Source organism: Cinclus cinclus, chromosome 5, assembly GCF_963662255.1.
Source record: "Cinclus cinclus chromosome 5, bCinCin1.1, whole genome shotgun sequence".
In the NCBI taxonomy this organism is placed as follows: domain Eukaryota; kingdom Metazoa; phylum Chordata; class Aves; order Passeriformes; family Cinclidae; genus Cinclus; species Cinclus cinclus.
The window spans coordinates 1799060-1819976 of record NC_085050.1 but is presented as its reverse complement, the minus strand read 5'-3'; the positions used below and the strand labels follow the sequence as shown (position 1 = coordinate 1819976).

The following is a 20917-nucleotide window of genomic DNA, read 5'->3' as shown; positions in this document are numbered from 1 at the left end:
TGGGGTCACACCGGGGGCTGCGGGGGGATTTTGGCTCCCCCTTTTCTGCCCTGGGGATCCTCTCGGGGGTGTCCCCCCCTCCCACGGGCACCTTCCTGCAGGAGCCCCCCCCAGGCTGAGGTGGGGACCCCCATCCCAAATCCGGGGGTGCGCAGCTGCATCTCCCCAAAATTCGGGATCCGGGATGTGCCACGTGAGGCTGGGAAAGGCGAGGGGGGGGGATTTGGGGACACCGGGGACACTCACCGTCCGAGGGGGTCCGGGGGCAGCGGGCCGGGACTCGGGGGGGGGCGGGGACCCCGATTTCGGGGGGGAGCGGAGGAGCCGCTGCCGCCCGCCGGCATCGCTGGATCGGGACCGGGATTCGGGATCGGGATCCGGGATCGTCACCGCGGGGAGGCGGCGCTGGAGCAGCCGGGGGGGCCCCAAGCACGGGACCCCCCCCCCCCGTCCCCCCGTCCCCACATCATTATCGGGGTGCGGGCTTGGGGGAAGTCCCCTGGTCACCCCAAAACTGCGGCTGCACAACCGAGTGTCCCCCGGGGCTTCCCGCACCCCAAAAACTCCGGGGTGTCCCCATTGTCCTCACTTGGAGGCGGCACCAAAATTTGGGGTGCAGGGCGGGATCATCCCCTCCCCCCCACCCCCCGCCCCCCGTTCCTGGCTTCATTATGGGGGTTCGGGGCTGGGCAAACCGCCCCCCCCCAACGGCTGTCCCCCAAAAACGGGGGATACGGGGGTGGATAATCCCGTTCCTGGCCTCATTGTGGGGTGTGCTGGGCTGGGATAAACCCCCCCCAGAGGTGTCCCCGAAATTGGGGGTGCAGGGCTGAGCCCCCCCCTTCACGGTGTCCCCAACACGGGGGGGGGGGGGGGGGTCACAGCTCGGTCCCCCCTCCCCCCCCCCCCGCCCCAAAAATTGAGATTGGGGACCCGCCCCCCCCAGCCACGCGCCGACCACGTGACCGCCCCCGTCACGCCCCTCTGTTTACATGACTCGGCCAATCAGCGTCCACCTTCCAACACACACTCGCGGCGGAACAGCGGTTTGTGACGCCTCTCCCCATTGGTCCAAAGGCCTGTCAATCTGCCTCCAGCCCCGGGGGGCGGGGCGATCACTGTTACGTCGCCCGTGGCCCCGCCCATCCCCGCCGAGGCCACGCCCCCTCGCGCTGCCCTCCTGCCCCACTTGGGGAGCGCGTGCACTCAGCCAATCAGAGCCGAGGGCCGCAGCCAATGGGGAGGCCCGCTCGGTGGTTGCTGTTCACTGCATGATAGGCAGCTCAGCGGTCGAATAGTAACGCGTTTTGCCTCTACATCGTCCAATTATAGCTCTGGAGGGCGGGGCCGCGTGGTCAGGCTGACCAATAGGAAGCGTGGGAGGGTCGGCGGCGGGAGGGGCGGGGCCTGGCGCCTGAGGGCGCGGAGCGGCACCGGCCCGGCCCGAGGTACCGCTGGGGGGGACCCGGGGGCGACACCGGGGACACCGCCCGAGACGTCGCGAGAGGAGCAGGGGCAGCACAGCCCGAGCCACCGGGGGGCACGGGGGACACCGGCCCGAGGTACGGCCGGGGACCCGAGCAGGCCCCGCTGTCCCGCGGGCTCCTGAGGGGCTCCGGGAAGCGTCGGCTCGGCCCGGTTGGCGCTGGGGCGCTGCCAGGCTCCTGCCCCGGTACCGCCGGGAATTGCATCCCGGGATACCAAAGCAATCTCCGAAGTCCCGGATCGGCTCCTCCATCCCATTCCCAATCCAAATCCCATTCCCAATCCCATCCCCATCCACAATCCCAATCCCATTCCCCCGTTCCCATTCCCCACTCCCATCCCCAATCTCAATCTCAATCCCATTCCCCAATCCCATCCCCATTCCCTGTGGATCCCCCAGGCTGTGACACATGCAGCGTTTGGGGGAGGTCGCTGCCCCAAATTTCCCCTCCAGCCGGGATTTGGGATATTTTTCGGCACGTTCCCCTGGGATATTTGGAAGATTTTCCATGCTCAGGTGCCTCAGGGGATGCCTGGCTGGGTGCTGCTCGCGTTCCTTCGGGACCCTGGATGTGGGAAAGGCTTTCCCACACTCCATGTGGTGTTTGGGGCTTCCCAGCTCTGGAGAAAACCAGGGATTTACAGCGTTATCCTGGAAACATTCACGTTTGGCTTCTGTGTGAGGAATTCCGTGTTTTTCATGCAATCCTGAAATGCTTTGGCTTGGAAAAGACGTTAAATCCCATCCAGAAACATTTTCCACTGTCCCCAGGTGGATCCAACCGGCCTTGGACACTGCCAGGGATCCAGGGACAGCCACAGCAAATCTGGGAATTCCAGCCCAGGCAGGAATTTCTTCCAAGATCCCAGCCCAATGTCCCCTTTCCCAGTGGAAGCCATTCCCTGTGTCCTGTCCCTCCCTGCCTTGTCCCCAATTCCAGCTCTCCTGGAGCCCTGCAAGGGACTCTGAGCATTCTCTGGAATTTTCCCTTCTCCAGGGGAACATTCCCAGCTCTCCCATCATCCCTGACCCGATTCCCCATTCCACAACTTGGAAGAAATTCCCAACCCTGGAATTTTATGGGGTGGGCATGATAATTTTCCAGACTAAGCCACTTATGGATGATGGATGGATGGATTTACTGACGGATCCATGGATGGATGAATGTTGGAGCCACTGATGGATCCATGGATTGATGAATGGATGGATCCATGGATTGATGCACTCACGGATGGGTGGATTTATGGATCCATGGACAATTGGATATTGGATCCATTCATGGATCCATGGATTGATTCCTGAAGGATTCCCAATACCCAAACTCCATTTTAAACCCATTAAATCCAGAACCTCCCTGTGGGATCACACCCATTCCTGTTCCCATTGGGAATTGGGGCCGTGGCTGGATTTGGTCCCTCCAGGCTGCTCCCATTCCCTGTTCCCATTTCCCGTTCCCATTCCCCTTTCCCCATCCCCATTTCCCCATTCCCCTTTCCCCATCCCCATTTCCCCATTCCCCTTTCCCCATTCCCCTTTCCCCATTCCCCTTTCCCCATCCCCCTTTCCCCATTCCCCTTTCCCCATCCCCCTTTCCCCATTCCCCTTTCCCCATCCCCCTTTCCCCATCCCCCTTTCCCCATCCCCCTTTCCCCATCCCCCTTTCCCCATCCCCCTTTCCCCATCCCCCTTTCCCCATCCCCCTTTCCCCATCCCCCTTTCCCCATCCCCCTTTCCCCATCCCCCTTTCCCCATCCCCCTTTCCCCATCCCCCCTTTCCCCATCCCCCTTTCCCCATTCCCTTTTCCCCATCCCCCTTTCCCCATTCCCTTTTCCCCATTCCCCTTTCCCCATCCCCCTTTCCCCATCCCCCTTTCCCCATTCCCCTTTCCCCATCCCCCTTTCCCCATTCCCCTTTCCCCATCCCCCTTTCCCCATTCCCCTTTCCCCATCCCCATTTCCCCATTCCCCTTTCCCCATCCCCATTTCCCCATTCCCCATCCCCATTCCCCCATTCCCCCATTCCCATCCCCATTCCCCCATTCCCCATCCCCATTCCCCCATTCCCCCATTCCCCATCCCCATTCCCCCATTCCCCTTTCCCCATCCCCATTTCCCCATTCCCCATCCCATTCCCCATTTCCCTTTCCCCATCCCCATTCCCCATTTCCCCATTCCCCTTTCCCCATCCCCATTCCCCATTTCCCCATTCCCCATTCCCATCCCCATTCCCATCCCATTCCCTCAGGACAATTTAACCATTTTATTGCCGCACCACAAACCCCTCACCCCGTCCCCTCTCCCGGCCCCTCCCCCAGTAGTTTGGGGTTTTTTTGGGGTTTTCGGTTGGGCGGGCTCAGAAGCGGTGCGTGTAGAACACGTGGACGTTCCCGGCGGGATCCAGCGGCAGCGCCGTTCCCACATTCCTGGCTCCCAGCCGCGCTGCCCCCAGCGCCGAGGAGCGCTTCAGCTTCAGCAGGCTGAACCGCGAGAACTCCGCGCCCGCAGCCTCGGCCCGCGCCTGCTCCAGCACCCGGATGAACCCTGCGACGGCGGCGACGTCCCGGGGGCGTCACGGCCGACCCCAAAAACGATCCCGAATCTCCCCAAAAACGCCCCGAATCCTCACCCGGCCGCAGGTGATCCCAGCTGTTCCACACCGAGCCCACGCACAGGATGGGCAGCCCCAGCTCGCCCAGGAACAGGCTCTGCGGGGACAGGGGACGCTCGGGGACGCGGCCGGGGACGCGGCCGGGGACGCTGGCACCACCCCCCGCGAGGGCTCACCTGGTGGATTTTGGGCAGCACGGCCACCGCGTGACGCGCCAGGAACTCGCCAGCTTTGGTGAAGATGTGACAGCACAGGGGGTCACCGACCTGGGCACCTGGGGGGACAGGGACACATGGGGACACCTGGGGACACTCAGGGACATGGGACACACTCAGGGACACTCACAGGGACATGGGACACTCAGGGACGTGGGACACCTGGGGACACATGGGACACACAGGGACATGGGACACATGGGACACACAGGGACATGGGACACACACGGGGACATGGGACACCTGGGGACACACAGGGACATGGGACACACTCAGGGACACTCACAGGGACATGGGACACTCAGGGACACGGGACACACAGGGACAGGGTTGTGGGACAGGTGGGGACACTCAGGGACATGAGTCACCTGGGGACACACAGGGACACGGGACACACACAGGGACATGGGACACCTGGGGACACACAGGGACATGGGATACACACAGGGACACGGGACACACACAGTGACATGGGACACATGGGGACACACAGGGACACGGGACACACACAGTGACATGGGACACATGGGACACACAGGGACATGGGACACACAGGGACATGGGACACATGGGACACACACGGGGACATGGGACACCCCTCCCCCATGAGCTGAGGAGGTGGCACCTGGGTGTCCCCACCCCGAGGAGGGCACAGAGCGCTCGGGGACAAGGTGCAGGGGGACAGAGAGCAGGGAGCGGCACCGGGAGGGACAAACGGGTGACAGGGACAAGGGGGACACTGGGGACACTGCCCTACCCAGGGCCAGCCTCTGACAGAACCCCGCGAATTTGTCCTTCTGGAAGGTGCGGTACAGGTGGGGCAGGAGCCCCGTCCTGTCCGAGATCTGTGGGGTCGGGGCAGGGCTTGGGGTCAGGGCAGGGGAGCCCCAACGGCCCAGGAGCGTTCCCAAATCCTGGAACACGGCCCTGAGCCCCCCCCCCCCCCGCACCCCAAAACACCGCCCTGCACCTCGACCCCAAAACGGGACCCCGATACTGATCCGAAAACTCCCCGGGGACCCCAAAACCCATCCCAAAAACTCCCCGGGGACCCCAAAACCCATCCCCAAACCCTCTAAACACCCCAATACCCGTTTCAGACCCCTCAAGGATCCCAAGGATCCCAAATCTCATCAATATTTCAATATTTACTTTAAACCCTTTTCAGGACCTTGACACCCATCCCAAAACACCCAACACCCCCAAATCTCACCCCAAATCCCACCCCAAATCCCCCAAACCCCCTGAACCACACCCCAAATCCCCCAAACCCCACCCTAAATCCCCCAAATCCCCCAAACCTCACGCCAAATCCCTCAAACCTCACCTCAAATCTCCCAAATCCTACCCCAAATTCCCCAAACCTCACCCCAAACCCCCCCAAGCCTCATCCCAAATCCTCCAAACCCCACCCCAAATTCCCAATATCTCCTGAACCCCCCCAAATCTCACTCCAAATCCCACCCAAATCCCCCAAACCACCCAAACCTCACCCCAAATCCCCTAAACCTCACCCCAAATCTTCCAAATCCCACCCCAAACCACTCAAACCTCATCCCAAACCACCCAAACCTCACCCCAAATCTTCCAAATCCCCCAAAACTCACCTCAAATCCCACCCCAAATCCCACCCCAAACCACCCAAACCTCATCCCACATCCCCCAAACCTCATCCCAAATGTTCCAAATCCCACCCCAAATCCCCCAAACCCCCAAAACCCCAAACCTGGAAGTATTCCAGCATGGCCCCCCGCACGTAGCCGATGTCGTGGGGCTGCGCCCCCAGATTGTCCAGGGAGTCAAAAACGGCCTTGAGGGCTTGGTGGGCGATCCAGAACGCTGTGGGGTCAGGTATGGGGTCAGGTATGGGGTCAATGGGGTCAGGTAGGGGGTCAGGTAGGGGGTCAGGTAGGGGGTCAGGTAGGGGGTCAGGAATGGGGTCAATGGGGTCAGGAATGGGGTCAGATATGGGGTCAGGTAGGGGGTCAGGTAGGGGGTCAATGGGGTCAGGTAGGGGGTCAGGAACAGGGTCAGGAATGGGGGTCAGGAACGGGGTCAGGTATGGGGGTCAGGAACGGGGTCAGGAACAGGGTCAGGTATGGGGGTCAGGAACGGGGTCAGGTATGGGGGTCAGGAACGGGGTCAGGAACGGGGGTCAGGAACGGGGTCAATGGGGTCAGGAACAGGGTCAGGGATGGGGTCAGGAACGGGGTCAGGGTTAGGGATCAATGGAGTCAGGAACAGGGTCTATGAGGTCAGTTGTGGGGTCAGTGGGGTCAGGAACAGGGTCAGCAACGGGATCAGCTGTGGGATCAGCTATGGGGTCAGGAACGGGGTGAGCCCTCCTGGCACCCCAAACCCTCTGGGGTACCTTAGACCCATCCCAAAATCTCTCCGGGATCCCAAAATCCATCTCAAAACCCTTCCAGGACCCCAACATTCATCACAAAACTCCACAGAGACCGCAACACCCACCCCAAAACCCATTCAGGACCCCAATACCCATCCCAAAACCCCTCAAAGAGCCAAATACCCATCCCAAAACCCCTCAAAGATCCCAAAACCCCTCAAAAACCTCAAAACCCATCCTAAAACCCCTCAAAGACCCCGATACCCATCCCAAAGCCCTTCCAGGACCCTAATACCCATCCCAAATCCCTCAAAGACCCCAAAGCCCACCCCAAATCCTCACCGGAGCCTTCATCCCCCATCATGTGACCCCATCCCCCACATCCCGTCTCGGATCCGTCGGGATTGATGAGTTTGCAGTTGGAGCCCGTACCCGAAATGAGCACGATGCCACCTGTGGGGTCAGAAACCCGAAATAGGGACCCCAAAAACTGAACATTTGGGGTTTTCCTGTGGGGTCAGAAACCCGAAATAAGGACCCCAAAAACTGAACATTTGGGGTTTTCCTGTGGGGTCAGAAACCCGAAATAAGGACCCCAAAAACTGAACATTTGGGGTTTTCTCATGGGGTCAGAAACCCGAAATAGGGACCCCAAAAACTGAACATTTGGGGTTTCCTGTGGGGTCGGCTGTATCTATAGCAATCAATCAGTTCTAGGGGAATCAATCGGTTCTGTGGGATCGGGCTCTATGGGATGGGGCTCTATGGGATGGGGTAATGTAGGTTGGGATTCTATAGGATGGGGCTCTATAGGATCAGGCTCTATAGGATGGGGCTTTATGGGATCAGGCTCTATGGGATTGGGCTCTATGGGATGGAGTTCTATGGGATCGGGCTCTAAGGGATGGGGTTGTATCTATAGGATCAGACACTAAAGGATCAGGCTCTATGGGATCGGGCTCTATAGATGGAGCTCTGTGGGATCGGGCTCTATGGGATCGGGCTCTATGGGATAGAGCTCTATGGGATCGGGCTCTATGGGATAGAGCTCTATGGGATCGGGCTCTATGGGATCGGGCTCTATGGGATGGAGTTCTATAGGATTGGGCACTATGGGATGGGGTCGTATCTATAGGATCAGACTCTATAGGATCAGGCTCTATGGGGTGTCCCGTGGCCATGGCTCCCAGAGCATCGCTGCTGACGCTGTAGCTCAGGAACACGAGAATCAATCGGTTCTATGGGATGGGGCTGGATCCGTGGGATGGGGTTGGATCCCTGGGATGGGGCTGGATCCCTGGGATGGGGCTGGATCCCTGGGATGGGGTTGGATCCCTGGGGTGGGGCTGGATCCCTGGGGTGGGGCTGGATCCCTGGGGTGGGGCTGGATCCCTGGGATGGGGCTGGATCCCTGGGATGGGGCTGGATCCCTGGGATGGAGCTGGATCCGTGGGATGGGGCTGGATCCGTGGGATGGGGCTGGATCCGTGGGATGGGGTTGGATCCGTGGGATGGGGTTGGATCCGTGAGATGGGGCTGGATCCGTGGGGTGGGGCTGGATCCGTGGGGTGGGGTTGGATCCGTGGGGTGGGGTTGGATCCGTGGGGTGGGGCTGGATCCCTGGGATGGGGTTGGATCCCTGGGATGGAGCTGGATCCGTGGGGTGTCCCGTGGCCTGACCCCGGTCGCTGGCCGTGGCCATGGCTCCCAGCGCGTCGCTGCTGACGCTGTAGCTCAGGCTCAGGTGCGGGAATCGCCGCTGCAGCTCCTGGGTCATGGCCGCCAGCGCCTCGGGCTGGTCACCCCCGCTCAGAGACAGCCCCTGTGCCACCAGAGCCCTGTCACCCACGGGACAGCCATGGGGGACACACACGGGGGACAGCCATGGGGACAGCCATGGGGGACACACACGGGGGACACACACGGGGGACAGCCGTGGGGACACCGGGGGTGGTGCTGGGGGTGGGGATACGGAGGGGATTTGGGGACAGGAAAGGGGTTTAGGGACAGCACAGGGGTTTGGGGACAGGGCAGGGTGGCACCGAAGCGTTTGGGGACAGGGCAGGGTGGCACTGAGGGGCTTGGGGACAGCACGGGGGCTCACCAGGGAGCGCAGGGGCACCTCGGGGTCAGCCCCCGCTTTGCTCTTGGCCTCGCTGACCATGCGCTCGATCCTCCGCAGGCATTCCTCGGAGCCGATGAGCTGGGACAGGCACGGGGACACCCTGAGGCCACCACCCCAGGGGTCACACGCGGGGCTCTGGGTTTGGGGACATCCTGAGGCCACCACCCCAGGGGTCACACGCGGGGCTCTGGGTTTGGGGACATCCTGAGGCCACCACCCCAGGGGTCACACACGGGGCTCTGGGTTTGGGGACATCCTGAGGCCACCCAGGCTCCACCCAGAGGGTTTTTGGGCACAGGGGACACGGTGGCACTGTCTGCAGTAGCTGCGTCCCACCCAAGTGTCTGTAAGTTTGGGGACAGCCAAAAACAGCCCAGCTCCATGTCCCAAACCCCGCTCCGTGTCCCAAACCCCATGTCCCAAACCCAGCAACCCCAACCCCCTTCCCCAGGGCCTGTTCCCCTCTCTCCGTGTCCCAAATGCCCCAAGCTGGGCTCAGGATTGTCCCCAAGCCCTCAGGAATGTCCCCAAGCCCCAGGCTGGGCTCAGGACTGTCCCCAAGCCCCCAGGGCTGGCCCCCAGCTCACCCAGTGGTTGGTGCAGGGTCCCTCGCTCTCGGCCAGGATTTGCCCATCTCCGGACACCAGCACCACCGTGGAGTGGGTGCCCCCTCTGCCGAGAGAGACATTGGGGGGGGACACTGCCAGCACCACCCCATTGCCCCACCCAGGGTGGGGACCCCACCCCACCTCTGATCTCCCACTGGGGTCACTCGGGGGACCCTGAATTGGGGGGAGCTGAACCCCACCCCGGGGCAGGAGGGACAGGAGGGGACAGGAACCGATGAAGGGGGGCTCGCATGGACCCCCCAGGACCGCTCCCCCCGGGATGGAGGTACCCGGGCGGGTACCGGGGATCAGGGAGGGGGTCCCGGTGCAAACCCCTCGGGGGGGGATGGGGGAGCCCCCCGGTCCCGGTCCGCCCCTCACCCCTCCACTCCACCGAACAGCGCCGCCATCGCTGCCGGCGCTAGCCCCGCCCATGACCATTTATGGAGCGTGGGTACGCCCCATATCCACAAGCTGATTTCCTATAGGCTGGCCCCAGTGTGGCTCCGCCCCGCAGACACGCCCATATCCATACATAGGCATAAAGGAGCGCTCACTCTCAGTCCATGGCCACGCCCTCCCCCGCGTTGGCTCCGCCCCCGCCCGCCCCGGGTCCCCTCCCTGTCCCCTCCCTGTGTCCCCTCCCGGGGTTCCGGGATGGCACCGTGACCCCACGGACGCGCTCCGGACGCTGCACCACGCGGGGTAAATCCTCCAAATCTGCCCGTATCTATTAAATGAGAAATCCCCCAAATCCTCCTGTGTCCCACCCGTGAGAAATCCCCCAAATCCACCTGTGACACCGCCCCCAAATCCCCCTGTGTCCCACTCGTGAGAAATCCCCCAAATTCACCTGTGACACCGCCCCCAAATCCGCCTGTACCCCACCCATGAGAAATCCCCCAAATCCCCCCCGTACCCACCCATGACACAGCCCCACACCCCTACAAGTGACAAATTCCCCCAAATCCCCCCAAAACCCACCCGTGACCAATCCCATTGGTACCCCCCCGGTGACAGAGCCCCCCTCGCTCTCAGCCTCCCCCTCCTGGAACCCCCCCAAGCACAGGGGGTCCCCCTGTCCCCGCTGTCCCCATGGAGGGCTTGGGGACGTGTCCGTGGGCCAGCAGCCACCGTGTCACCGGTGTCACCTCTGTCCCCTCCCACGTATGACCCCCCAGAGCAGCTGAGGACCTGCAGGGCCCCCGCTCGGTGGGGGACAGAGGTGACAGTGACGGCAGGGAGGGGACAGCCACGTGTGCGGCCTGGGGACATGGAGGGAGGGACAGATGGAGGGGAGAGGGTGGAGAGGAGGGGAGGGGCGAGATGGAGGGATGGAAAAATTAAAGGGAGAGAGGGATGATGGATGGATGATGGATGGATGGATGATGGATGGATGATTGATGGATGGATGATGGATGGATGGATGGATGGATGGATGGATGGATGGATGGATGATGGATGGATGGATGATGGATGGATGGATGATGGATGGATGGATGGATGGATGATGGATGGATGATGGATGGATGATGGATGGATGGATGGATGGATGGATGGATGATGGATGGATGGATGGATGGATGGATGGATGGATGATGGATGGATGGATGATGGATGGATGGATGATGGATGGATGGATGGATGGATGATGGATGGATGGATGGATGATGGATGGATGGATGATGGATGGATGATGGATGGATGGATGGATGGATGATGGATGGATGGATGGATGATGGATGATGGATGGATGATGGATGGATGATGGATGGATGGATGATGGATGGATGATGGATGGATGGATGAAGGATGGATGGATGATGCATTGGCAGGGACTCCTTCCCATCTGGCAGCATCAGCCAGGCCATCCCAAATCCCACATCCCAAATCCCACACCTTGCACATCCATATCGCCGCTTCCATGGGTTCTGTGGTCCTGGGATGCTGGGATGGGGACAGAGCAGAGCAGCAGGGACAGGGACACATTGGAGCAACCGGGATGGGGACACAGCTGGAATGGGGACAGAGATGGGGACGTGGTCGGGATGGGGACAGGGATGCGGACACCGCCATCCCGGGCGCTGGCATTGGGTCCCCCCAGCCCTTCCATTGGGTGTGGCAGTGACCCCAGGACTGGGGGGGGGGGGCTCCTTGCCGTGTATCCCCTCCTCCTCGGGGCTGTCCCCACCCCGGGGACACAAAACCCCGGGATTATCCCGGTTCTCCAGGCTGGGGGATCCCGGGAGGCGTTGGGGGACGGGGGTGCGGGAAGAGGGAGCCCTGCTCCCCCCAGGGCGGCAGGGGAAGGGTTAATGCTCGGAGTGTTGGTGTGCAGCCCCCGAGCCCACCGCCCTCGTGCCCTCATTAAATCCTGGTGGCACCAGCCTGTCTGGGGACAGCGGGGACAGCGGGGACGGCACCCGCCGCCTTTGTCTCAACTTGTGGCAAAGTTGCAGCGGAGCCGGGAGCTGCCGGGTGAGTCCGCGGGGTCCCACGAGACCCGCGGGGTGGGGACAGCGCTGTCCCCGCTGCCACCCGCTCGGCCACGAGGACAGCAGGGTCCCCCCCGGGAGCCCCGAGCGTGTCCCCAACCCGGGGGAGGTGGCTTTCCCCAGTCGGGGTACAGGAGGTGGCACTGGCGGGGTGGGAGGTGCGGGGTGAGACACGGAGGTTTTGGGGGAGCTCGGGGTGAATTCCAGCCCGGGAAGGGGGTGCGGGAGCCGGGAAGGCTCCAGGGATGTCCCGATCCCACCGGAGCCCGGGTGTTCCTGGGCGGCTCCGTCCCCGAAGCTGCCGGGGGTTCTGGGTGGCAGCGGGACGGAGAGGGGACATCGGCCGAGCACCCCAAACCCGGCCCGAGCACCCCAAATTCGGGATGAGGAAGCTCTGATAACCCCGCTCCGCCCGCGGGTGCCGGGGCCACGCCGGATCCGGCTGGGAAAGGAGGGAAGAAGGCCCAGGAAGGAACGGCTCCATCTCACGAGGAAATGCTGATTTTTGGAGGGGCTGGGTTGAATTCTGGGGTCTGGATCCGTTCCAGGGGTGGAGCGGCACCAGGGACATCCCGGGGACGTCCTGTGAGGAGGAAGAGGATGGTGAGTGGAGAAACGGGAATGGGGCGGTGGTGGGATGGGGTGGGCGGCTGCTGCAAGGCCAGGCAGCCTTTGGGATTGGATTTGGGGCGCCCATGCCAAATGGATGATCCCACACCCGTCCCCATCCCGAACGGATAATCCTGCACCCGCACCCGTCCCAAACGGATGATCCCACCCCCATCCCAAACGGAAGATCCTACGCCCGTCCCCATCCTGGCACGGCGGTGCCGGAGCCCAGGGTGCTGTGGCACCACACCGGGTCACGTCCGTGCCACCGGTACCGGGACAAGGGACGGTGCAGGAGAGAGGGGACGCAGGGAAGTGGGGCCTGTCCGTGTGTCCTTCCCTGTGTCCTTCCTGCAGCTCCGGGATCCTGCTCTGCCCCCAGCGATTCCAGCTCTGTGGTAGGTGCTGTCTGTCCCATTCCCAGAGTCCATCCATTTGTCTTCTTGTCCGTCCGTCCATCCTTCCTTCCATCCATGCTCCTTTCCTTGTGCGCATCCATCCAACCCAGCATCTGCTCTGTGCCTCCATCCCGCCATCCCTTTGTCCCTCCATCCCTGCACTTTCCCATTCCCCATCCCTGCACTTTCCCATTCCCCATCCCTGAATTTTCCCATTCCCCATCCCTGCACTTTCCCATTCCCCATACCTCCATCCCTGAATTTTCCCATTCCAAATCCCTTCATCCCTGCCTTTTCCCATTCCCCATCCCTCTATCCCTGAATTTTCCCATTCCCCATCCCTCCATCCCTGCCTTTTCCCATTCCCCATCCCTGCACTTTCCCATTCCCCATCCCTGCCTTTTCCCATTTCCCATTCCCCATCCCTGCACTTTCTCATTCTCTGTCCCTCAATCCCTTCCTCCATCCATCCCTCCTCCCATCCCTCCCTCCCTCCTGCTATCCCTTTGTCCCTTTACCCCTCTGTTGCTCCATCCCTCCATTTTCCCATTCCCCATCCCTCCCTCCATCCCAGCATTCCAGGAGGGGACAGTGTTGGTGACATTTGCGCTCCGGCTCTGCCGCTTCCCACCCGGACACCGTGGAGGGGACGCGGAGGTGAATTCCAGAGGGGAGCAGGAACGGGAACGGGAACGGGAACGGGAGGTGACAGCGTTGGGGCCGAGCTGCCCTGGGGTGGTGGCACTGGGGACACCGGTGGCAGTTCCAGGAGCTGTCACTTGTTCCACGGAGCAGCCTCGGCTCTGAGGGTTGGGGCCGAGTACCAGGATGTGACCGTGACCTTTCCGTCCGGGAATGTCACCGGTGTCCACCCACGGAGTCCCCGGCCTGCCACCCACACTGCCACTGGGCTGGCTGGGGACAGGGACAGGGAGTGGGGACAGGGAATGGGGATGGGGATAGGGAATGGGGATGGGGACAGGGACAGGGGACAGGGGACAGGGAATGGGGACAGAGACAGTGTATGGGGACGGGGAATGGGAATGGGAATGGGGATGGGGACAGGGAATGGGGACAGAGACAGTGTATGGGGACGGGGAATGGGAATGGGGATGGGGATGGGGACAGGGAATGGGGACAGAGACAGTGTATGGGGACGGGGAATGGGAATGGGGATGGGGATGGGGACAGGGAATGGGGACAGGGAATGGGGAGGGGGATGAGGAATGGGGTCGGGGACAGGGAACAGGGATGGCAATAGGGGTGGAGATGGGAATGGGGCAGGGACAGGGCCATGAATGGGGACAGAAGGATGGGAATGGGGATAGGGACAGAGATGGGGACAGGGATGAGGAAGAGGATGGGGACAGGGAATTTGATGGAGAGGGACAAGGATGGGGACAGGAACAGGGACAGGGATGGGGGCAGGAGTAAAAATAGAAACGGGGATGGGAAAGGGGCTACGGATACACCCAGAGGTGGGGACAGGGAAAGGGGACAGGGACAGAGATAGGACAGGGATAGGGATTGGGGACAGGGATAGGGATTGGGGACAGGGATAGGGGACAGGGATAGGGGACAGGGATAGGGACAGGGGACAGGGACAGGGACAGAGCCATCACCCCCAGCGGGGGGATCCCGCTCCCGGGCACTGGGATCGGGACTGGAACCGCGATAGGAGCCCCTCCCTTGCGACACCCGTGGGGACAGAGGGCAGGAGCCGAGCGGGGCGGTCGCTAATTGACATTATCACCGCTAATGAGCGGGGGGAGGGGAGGGGGGGGGGAGGGGAGGGGGGGGAGGGGAGCCCTCCGGAACAGCTCTGCCCCTCCTCCACCCTCCCCGTGCCTCAGTTTCCCCGCCCCGCCCGTGCCACGTCCCCGCACTGCGGGCTGCGGGAGGGGGGTGGCTGTCCCCTGGTGTCACCCGGCCTGGTGGCACCGCCTTGGTGGCACTGGGTGTGGCGGGGGTGTCCCCACCCCGCTCCCAGCGTCACTTTGGGGTGCGGGATAAGGGATTTCCCCCCCCCTCTTATCCCACTTAGGGGAGGATTTAGGGTCGCCCCACAAATCTGTGCCACCCCCGCGGAGGGTGTTGGGGACACGGGGACAGCTCCGGGTGGTCTCAGGGATTGCCGGGATCAGGAGTTCGGGAATTCCCGGGAATTCCCGCTCGCGGCGCTTCGGGGGGGTCGCCAGTGGGATTTGGGGAGTCCCGGTGTCCTCGCAGCCTCCCCCCCCCCCCCCCCCCCCCCCCCCTCCTCGGGATGTCCCCGGGATGTCCCCGGGATGTCCCCGGCACGCAGAACGGGGGGACAGGCACGGCAGAGTGCGGTGGTGACATATCCGGGGGACACGGGGACCCCAAAACATCTCTGAGGGGACACGGGGACCCCAAAACCCGGCTGAGGGGACACAGGGACCCCTGAAGCTGTGACAAGGGGAGATGTGACTCCCAAACCGTGGTCGAGAGGACATGGGACCCCCAAATCCTGGCTAAAGCTAAATCGGACCTCCCAAACCTTGGCTGAAGGGAGATGTGATCCCCAAAATCCAACCAAGGGGAAATGGGAGCCCCGAATCCCTACGGAGGGCTGTCCTGGACACCCCACAAGGGATGGGGAGAGGGGCAGGAGATGGAGCCGGGAGGAAGGGATGGGGAGCACCCCAAATCCAGGGCTAACCCCATCCCCTCTTCCAAAACCCCAAATCCAGGGCTAACCCCATCCCCTCTTCCAAAACCCCAAATCCAGGACTAACCCCATCCCCTCTTCCAAAACCCCAAATCCAGGGCTAACCCCATCCCCTCTTCCAAAACCCCAAATCCAGGGCTAACCCCATCCCCTCCTCCAAAACCCCAAATCCAGGGGTAACCCCATCCCCTCCTCCCAGACCCCAAATCCAGGGCTAACCCCATCCCCTCCTCCCAGACCCCAAACCCGCGGGACCATCTCAGACCCATGAGGGTCCCGCTCCCACCACCTGCGATCCCCCAAAACCATTTGGGGACACCTGGGGGTTAATGGGGTACCCCAAATTCAGGGGTGCCCCCCAAGCCCCTCCCGGAGCCCAAAGGACCTGGGGGGGGGGGAGGGGTGAGGAAGGAGGGGGCCCCTCGTGTCCCCCCCGCGATTTGGGGTCTGGGGGGATTGTGGGATCCCCCAATCCTTCCTGATTGCCCCCTTCATCATTCCTGATTGATCCCCCCATCCTGATTGATTGATCCCCCCCGTTATTCCTGATTGATCCCCCCCATCATTCCTGATTGATCTCCATCATTTCTGATTGCCCCCCTCGTCATTGCTGATCGATCCCCCTTTTCCTGACTGCTCCCCACCATTCCTGACTGCTCCCCATCATTCCTGATTGATCCCCACCATTCCTGATTGATTCACCCCGTTATTCCTGACTGCTCCCCACCATTCCTGACTGCTCCCCATCATTCCTGATTGATTCACCCCGTTATTCCTGACTGCTCCCCACCATTCCTGACTGCTCCCCACCATTCCTGATCGACCCCCCACCTTTCCCGATCTCCGCCTTTTCCCTGACGGATCCCCCACCATTCATTCCCGATGGATCTCCCCCTCCTTGCCCCCCGTTCCGCAGCCCCCCCCGGGCTGGCCGGGCCGGTCCCCGGCCGCGTTGCATTCACGGTTCGGGGAGCGCGTCAGGGCTGAGCGGAGCTGACAGGAGAAGCTTTCCCGGGAAGAGCGGGAGGATGGGATGGGGCAGGCGGGATGGGATCGGGCAGGGCTGACCGGAGCGTGACCCTCGGTCCAACACGGAGCCAATGAGAGCAGCGGGAGCCGAGCGCGCCCGGCTGTCAGCCCGAGTGAGAGCGGCCATGTGTGCGGGGAGAGCCGGAGAGGAGAGGAGAGGAGAGGGTGGGACTGGGGTGGGGATGGGATTGGGGCGGGATTGGGATTGGGATTGGGGTGGGGATGGGATGGGGATGGTATTGGGATTGGGATTGGGATTGGGATTGGGATTGGGATTGGGATTGGGATTGGGATGGGATGGGATTGGGGATGGGATTGGGGATGGGATTGGGGTCGGATTGGGGATTTGGGATGGGGTTGGGGATAGGATTGGGGATGGGATTGGGATGGGGATGGGTATTGGATTTGAGGTAGAGATGGGATGGGGCTGGGGATGAAATGGGGAATGGGGATGGGATTGGGATGGGAGCAGGGTGGGAATGGGATGGGGATTGGATTTGGAGTAGGGATGGAGTGGGAATGGGCATGGGATGGGAGTGGGAACGGGATGAGGGTGGGAATGGGGATGGGGATGGGAGTGGGAATGGGGATGGCAACAGGGTCCCCCCATGCTGCCCCAGCCCCCTCTGTGTGCTGGCTGCTCCCCATCCCTGCTGATGGATCATCCCGATCCCTGATAACCGATCATCCCAATCCCTACTGATTGATCCCAATCCCTGATAATCAATCATCCCAATCCCTACTGATTGATCCCGATCCCTGATAACCAATCATCCCAATCCCTACTGATTGATCCCAATCCCTGATAATCGATCATCCCAATCCCTACTGATTGATCCCGATCCCTGATAACCAATCATCCCAATCCCTACTGATTGATCCAAATCCCTGATAATCGATCATCCCAATCCCTACTGATTGATCCCGATCCCTGATAACCAATCATCCCAATCCCTACTGATTGATCCAAATCCCTGATAACCAATCATCCCAATCCCTACTGATTGATCCCAATCCCTGATAATCGATCATCCCAATCCCTATTGATTGATCCCGATCCCTGCTGATTGATCCCGATCCTTTCTGATCACCCCCCATTTCAGGATTGTCCCCCAATCCTTTTTGGTTGGCCCTCCCTTTCCTGGTGGGAATGGGAACAGTGGGATGGGAAATGTGGGGATGGGAAATGTGGCAATGGGGAGGAGAAAAATCATGGAAGGAGGGGAAGAAAGGGGGACTGGGGTGGGGGGGAATTTGGGGATCAAATCCCATCCATGGTCTTGGGAACAAAATCCCATCCATGGGAATTTGTGGGGCTTGGAAAAAAATCCCATCCATGGGGATTTGTGGGGTAAAACCTCATCCATGGGGATTTGTGGGGCTTGGGAACAAAATCCCATCCATGGGGATTTGTGGGCTTGGAAAAAAATCCCATCCATGGGGATTTGTGGGGTAAAACCTCATCCATGGGGATTTGTGGGGCTTGGGAACAAAAAAAAAACCAAACTCCTCACTGAGAACGCCGAGAAACTTCGGGAATCTCCAAATCCGGATCCCTGGGGGTGCTGTGGGGGCAGATTTGGGGTGGGGGGCGGCAGAGGGTGTGAGGTGAAGAGGGGGGGGGAAGCAGCAAAAAGCTCAGGAACTGGGAAAGAGGAGGGAAAAGGCGCTCCCGGGGTGGATCTCACACATTTTTCACGCCTGGATTCTCCCGCCGGGAACTTCACGGGGTTTTGGCTGCGGCGAGGAAATGGGAAAAGGCAGAAAAAAAATCCTACAAAAAAAAAAAAAAAGGGAAAAAAATAGATCTAAAAATAGCTCGGAATGGTGGGAGAAGCCAGAAGGTCCTAAATGCCCTAATTGGGGATTTGGGGGTGACAGGGAGGGGTGTGGGATGGGAGGAGAGCCCTGTTTGGGGGGTTTGGGGTTTTGGGGGTTCCTGTGGTGTTTGGGGTTTTAGGATGTTTGGGGTTCCTGTGGTGTTTGGGGTTCCTATGGTGTTTGGGGTTGTTGGGTTTTTGGGGTGCTTGGGGGTCCTGTGCTGTTTGGGGTTCCTGTGGTGTTTGGGGTTTTTGGGTGTTTGGGGTTTTAGGATGTTTGGAGTTCCTGTGATGTTTGGGGTTTTGGGGGTTTTGGGGTTCATGTGGTGTTTGGATTTTTTGGGGTTCCTGTGGTGTTTGGAGTTTTGGGGGTTTTTCGGGATGGATCGGGATGGGTCGGGAAAGGGTCTCGGAACCTCCCAGGTAGCGCAGAGAGTGGAGAAAAGGAGCAGGAGGCGCTCCCTGTCCCTGTCCCCATTCCCCATTCCCTGTCCCTATTCCCTGTCCCCATTCCCATTCCCCATTCCCTGTCCCCATTCCCCATTCCCTGTCCCTATTCCCTGTCCCCATTCCCATTCCCCATTCCCTGTCCCCATTCCCCATTCCCTGTCCCCATTCCCCATTCCCATTCCCCATTCCCATTCCCCATTCCCTGTCCCCATTCCCCATTCCCTGTCCCCATTCCTATTCCCCATTCCCTGTCCCTATTCCCTGTCCCCATTCCCATTCCCCATTCCCTGTCCCCATTCCCCATTCCCTGTCCCCATTCCCTGTCCCCATTCCCCATCCCATTCTCCCCCATTTCCCGCTGCCCGCGGCTCTCTCTGGGTCGGGCTGGGGTGGTCGGGCCGCACTCCCTGCGGGCCGCACTCCCTGTCACCCCCTGTCACCCCCTGTCACCCCCCCGTCACCCCCCCGTCACTCCTGTCACTCCTGTCACCCCCCCTGTCACCCCCCCGTCACCCCCTGTCACCCCCCCGTCACCCCCTGTCACCCCTGTCACCCCTGTCACCCCTGTCACACCCCGTCACCCCCCGTCACCCCCTGTCACCCCTGTCACCCCTGTCACCCCTGTCACCCCCTGTCACCCCCTGTCACACCCCGTCACCCCCCGTCACCCCCTGTCACCCCTGTCACCCCTGTCACCCCTGTCACACCCCGTCACCCCCCGTCACCCCCCGTCACCCCTGTCACCCCTGTCACCCCCTGTCACCCCCTGTCACACGGTGCCATCCCGCGTTATCGCCCGCCCGACACTTTGTCCCCACCTTTGTCCCCCCCTTTGTCCCCCCCTTTGTCCCCCCCTTTGTCCCCCCCCTTTGTCCCCTCCGTTCTCGGGGAGGGGTTCGGGGACACTTTGTCCCCCTCTTTCGTTACCCGCTTTTTCTGCACCCCCATAACCCCAAAAAATGAACCCCCGAGTACCCCCAAAATGAGACTTTCAGCACCCCAAAATCAACCCCCGGTACCCCCAAAAGGAACCCACACCACCCTAAAATGAGACCCTAAGAATAAACGCCAAGCGCCCCCAAAAATGAGCCCCTTGTACCCCCAAAAGGAGCACCCCAACATCCCAAAAATGAAATGAACCCCACAGTAACCCCAAAATGAGCCCCACAGTAACCCCAAAATGAGCACCCCCAAAAACAACCCCCGCACCCCAAAATGAGCCCCCCCCAGAAGCCCTAAAATGAGCTCAGGACCCCAAAATTAAACATCCAGCACCCCAAAATCACCCAGCACTACCCCAAAATGAGCCCCCCGTGACCCCTAAGACCAGCACCCCAAAATGAAACCGCCCCGAACCCCAAAAATCAGCCCCCAGCACCCCAAAAAACCCCCCAGGAACCCTAAAACGAGACCTCAAAATGAACCTCCAGGACCCCAAAACCAGCACCCCAAAACCCTCCCAGTACATCCCAGTGTGGATTTTGGGGACCCTAAATAGTTTTTTAGGGGGTCCCTACACGGTTTTGGGGGTCCCTGTGCAGTTTGGGGTCTCTGTAGGGTTTTGGGGTTCCTGGTACCCTTTAGGGTCCCCGTACTTTTGGGGATCCCTGGACATTTTGGGGGGGTCCCTGTACATTTTGGGGGGTCCCTAAACATTTTGGGGTCCCCCCGTGTTTTGAGGTCCCTGGACATTTTTGGGGTCCCCGTACATTTTGGGGTGCCCCCGTGTTTTGGGGTCCCTGTACATTTTGGGATCCCCTCGTGTTTTGGGGTCCTTGTACATTTTGGGGTCCCTGTATATTTTGGGGTCCCTAAACATTTTGGGGTCCCCCCGTGTTTTGAGGTCCCTGGACATTTTTGGGGTCCCTGTACATTTTGGGGTCCCCCGTGTTTTGGGGTCCCTGTACATTTTGGGGTCCCTGTACATTTTGGGGTCCCCCGTGTTTTGGGGTCCCTGTACATTTTGGGGTCCCTGTACATTTTGGGGTCCCCCCGTGTTTTGGGGTCCCTCCCTGGACATTTTGGGGGGGTT

General features: G+C 61.0%; 1 protein-coding gene across 1 annotated transcript; it reads right to left on the bottom strand.

The window, feature by feature from the left end:
- Window positions 1–3817: 3817 nt before the first annotated feature.
- NAGK (N-acetylglucosamine kinase) lies at window positions 3818–9802 on the bottom strand. The gene is made up of 10 exons (XM_062493300.1): window positions 9774–9802; window positions 9372–9456; window positions 8764–8862; window positions 8340–8481; window positions 7002–7112; window positions 6036–6148; window positions 5067–5154; window positions 4271–4368; window positions 4113–4191; window positions 3818–4027 (listed from the first exon to the last, which is right to left on the bottom strand). The coding sequence occupies exons 1-10, from the start codon at window positions 9800–9802 to the stop codon at window positions 3840–3842; spliced, it is 1032 nt and encodes a 343-aa protein (XP_062349284.1). The 3' UTR covers window positions 3818–3839.
- Window positions 9803–20917: the final 11115 nt, after the last annotated feature.